This window comes from Carassius gibelio, chromosome B18, assembly GCF_023724105.1.
Source record: "Carassius gibelio isolate Cgi1373 ecotype wild population from Czech Republic chromosome B18, carGib1.2-hapl.c, whole genome shotgun sequence".
Classification (NCBI taxonomy): Eukaryota; Metazoa; Chordata; class Actinopteri; order Cypriniformes; family Cyprinidae; genus Carassius; species Carassius gibelio.
This window is the reverse complement of record NC_068413.1, coordinates 1,066,938-1,079,541: the sequence shown is the minus strand read 5'-3', so window position 1 is coordinate 1,079,541 and position 12,604 is coordinate 1,066,938. Positions and strand designations below refer to the sequence as shown.

General features: G+C 34.3%; 3 protein-coding genes across 5 annotated transcripts; 1 reads left to right on the top strand and 2 right to left on the bottom strand.

Annotated features, from left to right (window-relative positions):
* Window positions 1-1,154: 1,154 nt before the first annotated feature.
* Window positions 1,155-2,632, bottom strand: LOC127977624 (stress-associated endoplasmic reticulum protein 1). The gene is made up of 3 exons (XM_052582599.1): window positions 2,402-2,632; window positions 2,124-2,199; window positions 1,155-1,631 (listed from the first exon to the last, which is right to left on the bottom strand). Exons 1-3 carry the CDS (start codon window positions 2,483-2,485, stop codon window positions 1,591-1,593), a joined length of 201 nt encoding a protein of 66 aa, XP_052438559.1. The 5' UTR covers window positions 2,486-2,632; the 3' UTR covers window positions 1,155-1,590.
* Window positions 2,633-4,791: 2,159 nt separating this feature from the next.
* On the top strand, window positions 4,792-9,336 carry LOC127976972 (DCN1-like protein 5). 2 transcript variants are annotated; one of them, XM_052581572.1, is made up of 9 exons: window positions 4,792-4,908; window positions 5,619-5,802; window positions 5,885-5,976; window positions 6,397-6,467; window positions 6,565-6,656; window positions 6,733-6,841; window positions 6,980-7,084; window positions 8,241-8,343; window positions 8,424-9,336. In XM_052581572.1, the coding sequence occupies exons 2-9, from the start codon at window positions 5,732-5,734 to the stop codon at window positions 8,477-8,479; spliced, it is 699 nt and encodes a 232-aa protein (XP_052437532.1). In that variant the 5' UTR covers window positions 4,792-4,908; window positions 5,619-5,731; the 3' UTR covers window positions 8,480-9,336. The 2 variants fall into 2 exon arrangements, with proteins under 2 accessions (XP_052437532.1, XP_052437531.1); XM_052581571.1 differs by having other exon boundaries at window positions 5,855-5,976.
* Window positions 9,337-9,644: 308 nt separating this feature from the next.
* On the bottom strand, window positions 9,645-12,102 carry LOC127977639 (uncharacterized). 2 transcript variants are annotated; one of them, XM_052582621.1, is made up of 2 exons: window positions 11,703-12,102; window positions 9,645-10,808 (listed from the first exon to the last, which is right to left on the bottom strand). In XM_052582621.1, exons 1-2 carry the CDS (start codon window positions 11,914-11,916, stop codon window positions 9,919-9,921), a joined length of 1,104 nt encoding a protein of 367 aa, XP_052438581.1. In that variant the 5' UTR covers window positions 11,917-12,102; the 3' UTR covers window positions 9,645-9,918. The 2 variants fall into 2 exon arrangements, with proteins under 2 accessions (XP_052438581.1, XP_052438582.1); XM_052582622.1 differs by having other exon boundaries at window positions 9,667-10,805.
* Between the last annotated feature and the right edge of the window lie 502 nt (window positions 12,103-12,604).

Below are 12,604 nucleotides of genomic sequence, written 5' to 3'. Positions count from 1 at the left end.
TGATTTTTATTTATTCATTTAAAATTTATATTTATTAATCTGATTCTTAACTCTTTTTATTTATATTTATTATATATATATATATATATATATATATATATATATATATATGTGTGTGTGTGTGTGTGTGTGTGTGTGTGTGTGTGTGTGTGTGTGTGTGTGTGTATTTTTATGGATATTTTCATGTTATCTTCTGTCTTTATTACAATAAAAATATTATTATATTATATATTTTTAAAGCAAACAGATTATTTTTATTTTATTTTTATATTTTTATACAGTTTAATGTGACATTCTTGAAACAATTAGAATTTTTTTAATGATTCTGTTGATTTTGAATCTTATTAATGTTTCCGTTTAATAATAGTGTTTTTACAAAACAGAATCGTAGCATTATTTATTTACATATAGATTATATAGATTTAGATTTTAAATTATTTTTATATCAATATATTCATATTATAAATAAATCAGGTATCTATTAATTTAAAAAAAAATTAATACAATTAAAAAAGGATTATCTTTATTTATTATTATTCCGTTGATGCTTTTATTGACTTTCCTCTGCTCATTAATGTTTCAGTTGACTTAATATCACTACTGTTTTAAATTGCAGTTATAAGTTTTTTTATTTATATGTATCTTGATTTAGATTAAGTAATTTCTTTATTATTTTATGTATTTGTACACATTTGTATAAATTATAATGTCTTTTAATGCATACATTTTTAATGTCGAAGTGTTCACAATTGCTTGTTAAGTAGGAAAATAGCATGGTCAATCTGAGATTAAACTAATTCAAATGCACCCAAAAGTGTTTAATTGTTAAATGCATGATTCAAAAGTTTGTTTAAATGATTCCAATTAAAGAAAAAAAAAATTGCTGCAGTTCTTATAAAAAAAACTTCATCATTCAAATATCAGTATTCAAAAATGGAAATATACAAACTGACCCCTACTGGTTAAATATAGAAACTACAGAAACCACTCAATTCAATCATTTTAATAAATAATTTAAATATATATATATATATAAATATATAACATGTGTTTTATGCTAAAAGCTTGTATGTTTATTTTTAACCAGTCTATGGACCCTTTAATAAATCTGCAGACCCTCAGACTTTTACAAAGTATTTTAAAGACAAAAAAGGTGACATTTTTAAAGTCTTTATTATTTTTCATGTTCTCTACACATACAACTGAACATGTGGACCTTCATTTCCTTTAAGGCAAAGAAAAAAAAAGTCCTACCAAAAGGTGCATAGGACCAAATGAACATGAACTGGTCCAAATCCTACAACATAGAAAATTCAAATGCAAAATTTCATTTAAACAAACATGTTTTTTTTTCCACAGAAAAAAACATTCAGTCATTTGAGTTTATTGCCTTGGATTTAGCAGCAATAATAACAGAAGTCCCACATTGGATTGCTTCAGAAGATAATGTTCCTCCAGCTTGAGTAAGGCACAGGAGACTGTTGTGTTGTGATGAAAGATCAAGATTAAATAGGAAAAGAGGAATGATCAAGTGATCTTCAGGAAAGCTGGGAGAAGAGAACAAACGGATGTAACAATGCTGACGACCGCTCACATTCCCATCCTGATGCTCTGAATGATCTGGAATATCGCTGTAGATTACGAAAACAACATTAGAACAACAAAAATTTGATCCTCGCATAATGCAAAGCATTTTTTAATTTACAAAATCGAAAAGTTGTTCAGTGTTTTTGCATGTTCATCAGAAATAAAAGAACCAAGTGCATGCTAGGTAAAATTAGAACTCCAAATTTAAATTAAAGTGAACACTCACAGTGCAGATATTTCCCTGATGATTTTTTTTTCTCTATTTTTTTTTCTTTTCTCTACATCACTATCTTAATCATGACTTACTCAAGGAATATTTTACATGTAAACATTTATTTTATTTTTTGTGTTTCTGTGGATGGGGTTTGACACCAGCCTGCATCACAAATGCACTTTGTCCCTTTAAACACAGAGTTATGAAATAAAGTTCACGCTTGCAATGCCGATTCATGCTTTGGATGCAAGCTGATTGCAAAAGTCAGCAGTAAATTTAAAGAATGATCTCTTTAATGCATTAAACTCATAATAAAACTCACCTGATCCACACACTACAAAGACGAACAAGGCTAGAAGCCAAGGTCCCACAACTGCCTTCTCTTCTTGAGAGACTCTCTAGAGAAAAAGATCAACATTTGTTTATTAACACATGTCTATATCACTACTAAAGAAAGTCAGTATGATCCAATGGGGAATTAACAGCTGCCAAGCACAATCTTATATGAATGCACGAAGTAAGCGTTTAATGTAATGCAAACAAAGTCCTGTTTTTGGAAAACATATAAATAAAAAGTAATGGCTATGGTAAAGGTCTTACCGTGGATTTGGACACGTTGCCTCTCTGAGTGATGTTCTTGCTGTGTTTCTCATTCGCCATGCGAATCCTCTGCTTGGCCACCATCCTTTACTGTGGTTTTATTAAATAAAAAGAAGAAAAAGTGGGAGCGAGAGAGGTCCGGGAGGATTGAGATCAGTTGAACGTGTGATCTCTGACTGATGTACTGATTTAGTCTACGTGTGCATATGAGAAACTCTCACTCCACCCATCGCGACGTGGACGCTTCGAAACGAAATCAAAACTGCGTCCAAAGATAATGGGCGGGGCTTGAGCAGTCGGTGGCTCTAAAATCATATTTATTTTATTTATAATTAATTGTATTTAATAATCTAAATATATTGTTTTATTGTCTATGACTTTTAAAGTTAATCATTGTCATTATTTACAAATAAATAAGTGTCCAGAACGCTTTTATCGCAGAGTTGTGGTCACGTGGGAAGTGTTACTTTAATCAGCGCTGGCGAAGCTAGACCAATCACTGCTGTTCTTGGTTACTGGAAAATTTATGTTTTTAGTAATTCTGTAAAGGTTTCTTGGGGCGAATAGTTATTTACGTGTGTTAGCTGACTAGACTTGAATATATATATATATATATTAAATTTTTTTGTATAAAAATGTCATGAAAACATATTTTAGATTTGAATGAGGCTAAATGGAGCATCGCTATCGATCGCCTCCTGAAGGATGATTGTGTGAAAGCATTTATTAACATTACTTCTCAGCTCATTTAAAAACTCACAAATGCACTTTTTTTAAATTACAGTGAGAAAAATGTCTTGGAGGTAAAGAAATAAAATGGTCATGTACTCTTGACTTAGAATAGACCAGTTTAGAGAAAAATTGACCTACTTTTATGGTACATTCACTTTTATTTTGTTTTGTTTATCGGAATCAGAATCAGAATCAGAAAGAGCTTTATTGCCAAGTATGTTTGCGCATACAAGGAATTTGTATTAGTGACATAAGCTTCCAGTACACAGAGACACCAACACACAGACAAAAAAAAAAAAAAAAAATGTAGTCAAATAAATAAGTGTATAAACAATTGTGGTATAAATGATAATGGGATAGGATTGAAAAAGATGCAGGGATGTACTAGGATGGAGGGGTAACAAATAAATATAAGGATGTTGCACTTTTGTTTGCATAAGCATAAGTGGGGAACATTTAACTGTTCATGAGGTAGATTGCCTGGGGGAAGAAACTGTTCTTGTGCCTTGCTGTTCTGGTATTTGCGGCTCTGAGACGCCGGCCAGATGGCAAAAGTTCAAAAATGGGGTGACTTGGATGTGAGGGATCCAGAGTGATTTTCTGAGCCCTTTTCCTCACTCTGGATGTATACAGTTCTTGAAGGGTGGGCAGGGGAGCACCAATAATCCTTTCAGCAGTCCGAACAGTTCTCTGTAGTCTTCTGATGTCTGATTTTGTTGCTGAGCCAAACCAGACAGTTATAGAAGTACACAGTACAGACTCAATGACGGCTGAGTAGAACTGTTTCAGCAGCTCCTGTGGCAAGTTAAACTTCCTCAGCTGGCGAAGGAAATACAACCTTTGCTGGGCCTTTTTTACAATGGAGTCAATGTGAATGTCCCACTTCAGGTCCTGAGAGATGGTGGTTCCCAGGAACCTGTATGACTCCACTGCAGTCACAGGGCTGTTCATGATGGTGAGTGGGGAAAGTGTAGGTGGGTTTCTCCTAAAGTCCACGATCATCTCCACTGTTTTGAGCGTGTTCAGCTCCAGGTTGTTAAGACTGCACCAGACAGCCAGCTGCTCAACCTCTTTATGGCAACATATCTTTATTTAACATACCTACATTTTCAAAAAAATAAAATAAATCTAAGTTACATAACTCTGCAAAGTTGTCATTTATTCTCAATTATTTTATTTATTTCTATATATGCTAAATTCAGTGTGTCTGGCAGAAACTCAAAGCCATCGATGAACTCAAGGATCAGCCGTCAAAGTCATGCAAGGAATCATGTAACACAGCAAAGCTCATCAGCATGATTACAAGTTATTTATTATTCTATAAATATTATGATAATTTCCCCCTTTTTTCCAGCTTGAAAAGATGCAGAAAGAGGCCCAGCTCGTGAAAGAGCTTGAAGACCTTGAATTAGGAATGTAAACTACTCACTGTAACAGTTTTCACATTGCTCACCAGTTTTAAACCTTGATTTGTCATCAATATGTACTAAGATGACTTTTTTAATTAACCTACTCATTAACAAGAGCCTGTTATGCTTCTTTGAACATGGTTAATATAATAAGCACTACATTCTCTAAAGCAATATTGCTGTGCAATGTGACGTACAGCACAAGATAGCATTTAATAAAAATGATGAAATTGAAATGGCGTGACTTTTATTATGTCTGCTGGAGAGCCGGAAGTTTTGGTTTCTCCAAAGCAGTCGCAGGTTTTTAAGCTGAAGTTGTTGATAAATAAACTCACCAGGACGAACCGAAATCAGCAGATATTTCAGGTTTGATGAGAGCACACTTGATTACACTGAGTTTGATACCTGTAGAGAGTGTTATTAAATCTTTATATGTGATATTTAGATGAGCCGGTGAGGTGCTGTTGTACATACTCCTGTGTGTTCAATTTTACTCAAACTTTCTGGAGTTTTTGTACATTTTCTCTTCATATAAATGTATTTTTATTTGTTTTACACGTTTAGATGACTTCCATGCTTTTGACATTAAACACTTGAATCACAAAGATGAAACATTTGTGCTAAACATCTCCTAAATTTTATTATTTGTTTGTTTTATCTTTTGTTTATTTAAAAAATGTAACTGTAACTTTGAACATTACCTTATTTAGTATAGACTCGATTCTTAAAAATTCCATATATTTATTTAAATTGTGTTTATATATATATAATATAATATATAATAGGCAATAGTACTAGTTTTTTTCTAAACAAGGAAATAAAAATACAACCCCTTTAGCTCGAATTTTAAGCTCCGGTGCTGCTGTAGTCATTTATTTTTATTTATATATTGTCAAATTGTCATCAGGATTTGTGTTGGAAATAAAAATAGTGATATATATATATATATATATATATATATATATATATCTCCCTTTAGTAAAGAAGGAAGCATTAAGAAGAAAAGAGACAATTTGAGCATGAATTCTGTTTGTATCCTGCATCAAGTATGAATTCGTTTTTCTTCTTGTGTTTAGAGTCTGTACACCTGAATGCTGACCTTCTCTTCACTGACCCTTAAATATTAAACTGGACGGGACGGAAGCTGTCGGCTTCAGTAAGACTAACCCAAGTCAACTGAACCTCAGTTATGCCTGTGAAAAAGAAAAGAAAGTCGTCCGGATCCGAAGACCCAAGCATCAGAAAGAACAAAATCACCAGGTAAAAATATTTGTGAGTTCCTCTCTGCATCTTTCACTCTTTCATACATCAGTCGCTGTGTCATCACCTCTTTAATATCCAGTTACTGTCGGACACAAACTCCAGGACGGCTGCTTAACACAGATGACCAGTTCTCTAGCAAGAAATGTCTCGCCTGGTTTTATGAATATGCAGGTACATAAACAATACTTTCCTTACTCGCATTACTCACGTCAAATGATTTTTCATCATCAGCTTTGGAGAAATATAGCATTGCATCAGTGTCTCATCAATGGATGCTCTGCAGTGAATGGGTGCCGTCAGAATGAGAGTCTGATAAAAACATCACAATAATCCACAGCACTCCAGTCCATCAGTGAACATCTGGAGAAGACAAAAGATGAAACAAATCCAGCATTAAGATGATTTTAACTCATTAATAATCCATTATAACACTTCCTCCAGTTTTTATCAGCTGTTTGGACTCTCAGTCTGACGGCACCCATTCACTCCATTGATGAGACACTGATGCAATGCTACATTTCTGATGAAGAAACAGACTCGTCCTGATTCTTGAGCTGATCTGGTGATCGTCGTGGTTTTGAATCCGTGTAGGTTCAGATGATATCGTCGGCCCGGAGAGCATGGAGAAGTTCTGTGAGGACATCTGCGTGGAGCCAGAAAACGTTAGCAACTTGCATCTAAAGTTAGGAACGGTCTTCTATTTCGAAATCAGAGAAAACCATTGAAATAACATGCACTGTTCTTCTGTGACCCCCTCAGATTGTTATGTTAGTTTTAGCCTGGACACTTGAAGCAACAAAAATGGGATTTTTCACCAAAGAAGAGTGGCTGAAAGGGATGACGTCACTACAGTAAGAGGTTTCGTGCCTCACATCATGAGAAAGTCTTTTATTGTGCTGCTGTTAAACTCCTGTGATGTGTGTACAGTTGCGACTGCACTGAGAGATTACAGGGCAAACTGGATTATATGCGCTCTCAGCTGAACGACCCGGTTTTATTCAAGAACATTTACAGATACGCCTTCGACTTCGCCAGGGTGAGACGATGACAAACTTGCACTCATTTTCTCCTTTTTTAGGATAAACATTACTTTTCGGATGCATTTACAGTTAATTTTTTTATCTGCTTGTGTGTGCTTTTCCATCATATTCATCTGGTTTTATATATTATGTAGGATAAAGATCAGCGCAGTCTTGATATGGACACTGCAAAATCCATGTTGGCACTTCTCCTCGGAAGGACGTGGCCTCTGTTCCCAGTTTTCCACCAGTTTCTGGAGGTTTGTCGTCTTTTTCTAAAAGCAAGATTGTCATATCTGCTCCAAATTAGTTGAAAAAAATAAAATAAAATAAAAGCAATTAGCAAAATTTTGGAGCACATATAAAAACCTTCAGGGGCACAATAGAATTAATTTTTAGAAAAGACACAAAAAGATGTTTTACAACCAAAAAGGCTTTCGCAATACTTTTTTAATTAGTTTTCTTTTTTTTTTAAATGTCTGCTTTAAATCGCTTTTGACTGTTGGATTAAATGCCTGATACATTTGTGTACCTAAAATACCAATAATAACCAGTAAAAAGTGTTATACTTTTAATTAAATAAACTTGAAATATACTGAGACTTTTATTTTGAAATGTCGTGACTGCATGCATCAGCGCATTTAAACGTGCAACACTCATATTTATTTAATTAAATCATCACCATTTGAAGTTTATCACATTAAGCTGTATTATGATTGCTGTTTAATGGCCCCAAAATTTACAACCTATTAAAATTATAATTAACATGTTTGTTATAACCTTATTTTATGGCCTTAAAAATTAAACAAAAGTCCAGATTTTTTTTTTATTATTTAAAAAAACGAACTAATTAATTGCACATTTTTGAAGAATTAATCATGATTAATTGCATGCTGTTGTTTATTTTGTCCTAATTTCACATTGAATCTCCGAATTGTTTTAGAAACGACATAAAGTTTGCGTCTTTTTACTAAACAGCCTATTATTAATGAAGGCTATCAATGCTGCTTTTGGCGTCTCTATTAAATGCATTAATTATAGCCATTCAAATTACAGTATAATTAATTATAACTGAATTTACCTCTCTTTTGCATTTTTTTGTGCTTGATACCATGTTCATATTATCTACTATAACACTAGTCAAGGGATGCCAGGGAAAGAAATAAATGCTGTGTTAAATATTTTTACTGTGTAAAGAAAAAAATGCACAGGGAATGCTTTAATTTTTGAGAGCCCTGCTTTATATTGCGCAAATTTTTAGTCATAAATGCAAGCAAAACACTAACACTGTCAAACTCTCATAAAGCCAAACTGAACTTGTGTGTGTAGACAATGCATTTTAACACACTGAATTAATTAGTATGTTGTTTAATAAGATTCATTGAAGTACTGTGACTAACAGAAACATCTCCTCAGCAATCAAAGTATAAAGTCGTGAATAAAGACCAGTGGTGCAACGTCCTGGAGTTCAGCCGCACGGTTAACACAGACCTGAGCAACTATGATGAAGACGGAGCTTGTAAGTGTGATGGATTCCTCTCATCTTCTCTCATGAGATGCGTCGGAGTTAAACGGCTGCTGATGTGTGTGTGATTTCAGGGCCAGTGATGCTGGATGAGTTTGTGGAGTGGAATAAAGTCAGAATTGCATTATAGCGCAAGCAGACGCTGGATTCAAGCACATCAGAGTTTTGTTGTTTTTCGGTGTGTGACCCAGACGTCTCGAGGACTGCTTCAGCATGTCCCCATCACTACCCAGAGACTCTTACAGTGTTACTTTAAAAGAAAAGGGCACAGAGGAATCATAAGACGAAAGGGGAAATATTTTTCTTTTGTATTAAATTTGTTGCAGCAAATCTGTTGCGAGTGTTTTATGAATTTTCAGTCTGTTTGTCATTTCCTTTCCTTTTCTTTTTCTCTCAAAGTTTTACTTTGTTTATAGTGTTTTGAGAAAGAAAATAAATAAAGCAGTTGTAATTCAATTTTTCTTCTTTTTACAGCACTGTTAGAGCAATTTCCAGCTAAAATCTAAATGGATAAAAATCTTTACTTTACAAAAGCACAAACGTTTGGAACCAGTAAGACTATTAATGTTTTTGAACGCCTGCTTATTGCTGCATTTGTTTAATTAAAAATACAGTAAAATTCTCAAATATTATTACATTTTAAACCTGCTGCTTTCTAAGTGAATATATATTAAACTGTAATTTATTTATGTGATGCGCAACTGTATTTTCAGCATAATTGCTCCAGTCTTCAGTGTCACATGATCTTCAGAAATCATTCTGATATACTGATGTGCTGCTTAAGAAACATTTCTGATTATCTTCAATCAAATATTCTTCTGGAAAATCTGATACGTTTTATTTTTCAGGATTGACAGATGAATATAAAGTCCAAAAAACAGCATTTCTTTGAAATAGAAACCGTCTGTAACATTGTAAATGTTTTTACTGGCACTTTTTATCAATTTAATGCATCCTTGCTGAATAAAAGTATTCATTTCTTTCAAAGTAAGTCTTACTGACCCCAAACATTTTTTATGTATATATTCCCAATATATGCATCACAGTTACTACTTTTGATAGAAACGGTGACGTTGCCTATATGAAGCACGTTTATTTTTTGATGCAATTTGATGCTTATATATGTAAAATATATATAAGCATCAAATTGCATCAAAAAATAAACATATATATATATATATATATATATATGTGTGTGTGTGTGTGTGTGTGTGTGTGTGTGTGTGTGTGTGTGTGTGTGTGTGTGTGTCTCTGGAGCACAGAAGTAAAAAACTTAAGTGTCTTGGGTATATTTGAAGCAACAGCCAAATATATATTGTATGAGTGAGTTAAAAATCATTAGGATATAAAAACCATGTTCCATGAAGATATGAAGTACATTTCCAACCATTAAGAATTTAATTATGACAACTTTAAAAGATGATTTTCTCAATATTTAGTTGTATTTCATCCAAATATTGTCCTCCTAATAAACCACACATCAATAGCTGAATTTAAATGTACACTTAATAAAACAAGTGGTAGGTTTAGACTTCAGTGGTGTCTTCCATTATGTAATAAATGTGTGCCTCAGCTTGTTTGTAAGTCTCCAGTGTCTCCTGCTGAATCTGAAACACTGTCCTCATGGGAAGCAGCGTCTGCTTGAACCGTCTGGCCGTCAGTCGACTCTCTCTCTGGGTTGATGTCAATGGCTCCAGCCTGTTTCATGATGGCAGTGAGTCTCGTCAGTGACCTCGTCCTCAGTTTGGGCCTGACCTCGTCTTCTCCCTCCATCCCTGAGTCTTTGATATGGCTGTATGGAGTCCCTTCTTCATCATAGTTGTAGACTTTAATGACGCGGATCTTCTTCTTGGGATGTGGACTAACTGATCTCAACTGTGGGGTTTGTTCTTCCCCTTCACAACTCTGAGACTCATTTATAACATTTCCGATAGCATCTGCGTTGTCAACATCCATGCGTTCCCGATCAACAAAACCAATGTCCACAGCCTGGTCTTCTCCAGTGGTTTGGTTTTTATGGAAGAACACCGTGTCAGTTTGTGCTCTGGTGGTTTGTCTGTTGATGTGTTCGTGGTGGTCTTTTGTATGAGGCATGCGGGCCTTTATTGTCTGAAGGCACTTCATCACGTAGGATCTACTGAATGCTCCAAGTGTGAAGGCTACTAAAAAGCTCACGATTACTGACGATGCCACAGCCGCCGCGAAATGGCTTTGTGACACCGTGTCGCTGTGAGCCACAGCCTCCCTGGTCTTCCTCTGACGAGAGACTACGTTAACTCTGTAAGGCACGATTGTTTTGCTCGTCTTGTCCAGATGGACACAGTAATAGAGTCCGTCATGGCTGGAAGTGGCTCTTGAAATCTGCAAAGTGCCGTTGCATGTGTCCACTGGGTCTTTGTGTTGGTGGTTACAGCTGTCAAACAGACCGAAAGGTGTCTGCCAAAACTGCGCCAGCACTGCTGAGACAAGAATACAACACTGACGACTGAATACAGCGGGTAAAACAAGTACTGAACATCTCACCATTTCTCCCAGGAGATATATTTCTAAAGGTGCTGTTGACTTGAAATTTTCACCAGATGTCAGTAACAAACCAAGTTAACCATACATACCAAGAAAACTAAGCAAATAATTTCAGAAATTAAGTTCTGTGTAATAAAATGGAATGATGTGTCTGATACTTGTTTTACCTGCGGCTTAAAACACTGAAAATAGAGTTAAATTTTGATTGTTTTTCAGCAAGGGGTCAGTGAAGGGAAGCACTTAACATTATGAAAATACTTTATGTATATAAAAAAGTTTCAGTGGAATCAAATAAAATATAAAAAAGCTATGCCAAGGCATATTTTCAACTTCATGTAATAAAATACTAAACTAAAACTATATATATATAAAAAATAAAAGGCCAAAACACACAACAAAGTTACTAAAACTTCAACTGAAATTAAAGTTGAATATATAAATGTAAGAAAAAATTGTGAAATATATCATCAAATAAAATAAAAATACTATAACTGTAAAACAATATGATTATAAAATAACACCAGGTCATAAATGCACTTTATGGTTTTATTTTCTGTTTATTTTTATTTTTCACAATTCTCCACAAGTCTGATTTCATCATCTTCTATAAATAGGCATAAGAAAACAAAGCAAAAATTTTTTTTAAATAAATAAAATGCATTTTGTAATCTACTGATGATTTTAATTTTCCATAAATTCTGAAAAATGTAATAATGTAAAAAAAAAAAAAAAATTATATAAATTTGCATTTAATATTTAAGAAAATAGAATAGGATTATATTCTCCCAGCATGCTGTAGAAAGACACTGCTGTCTTGTAGTACTGCTCACCTTCATCTCCTTCACTTCGGCACCGGAGCGTCAGCTTTTGTCCTGGATGAATATGAACAGAGTTTTCCGGTCTGACCTGCAGACGCTTTATTTGAGAGCTCATCACAGTCTGCAGCGACTCTCGAGAGTTTCTGTGTGCTGCTGTTTCAGATTCGACACACAGAGAATCCCAGAAGAGAATCAAAGCCAACAGAGAACTGATACTCAACTCCATGGTGTCTAGCAGAAATGAGAAGTTCAGCGTGTTTTTACTCAACTTGATTGCTATTACCACTGCATTGAAAAAAACTGCTCTTTGATCAGAGTTTTACAGCTGGCCAGCTGGATTAACTTCACAAAACACAAAACAGAAATCTGAAGTACACAGTATGTCAAAACAGCAGATTTCTGACAGTCAAAAACTCACTGTGTTGAAGTTTGTGAGAGGAGTAAAGTACAGTCCTCACATGACAGCTCTTATATTTCATCTCGTGCTCCATGTTTAAAGATTAACATTTTTCTCTTCAGTTATAGACTGTCATGTGGATGTTTTGCAAATGTTTGAGTTTATATCATAACAGTTAGTGGCGGTTTATGGTTGAAGAATGTGAGTTTTAGGGTAATTAGTAACATTATTACACCAAAGTTATTTTTTGGCGATATTGAAAGTTGGTGGTGCATTGCCACCCAAATAGCAGAGAAAACCAATGCTAAATGCTGAAAAGAGTATAAGAAAAAATGACTTCTACATTTTTTTAAACACTTTTTACAAACAGACTTTTGAAAAGGATACAAAGAAACTTTCCTTTTTGTTGTTACAGTTAAAGGATGTGCATCTAAACATACTTTATGTATTTTGGAACAAATGTATCCATAATTATATTGTTACTAATAGTTTGGGGCCACTATTTGAGCCATTTTAA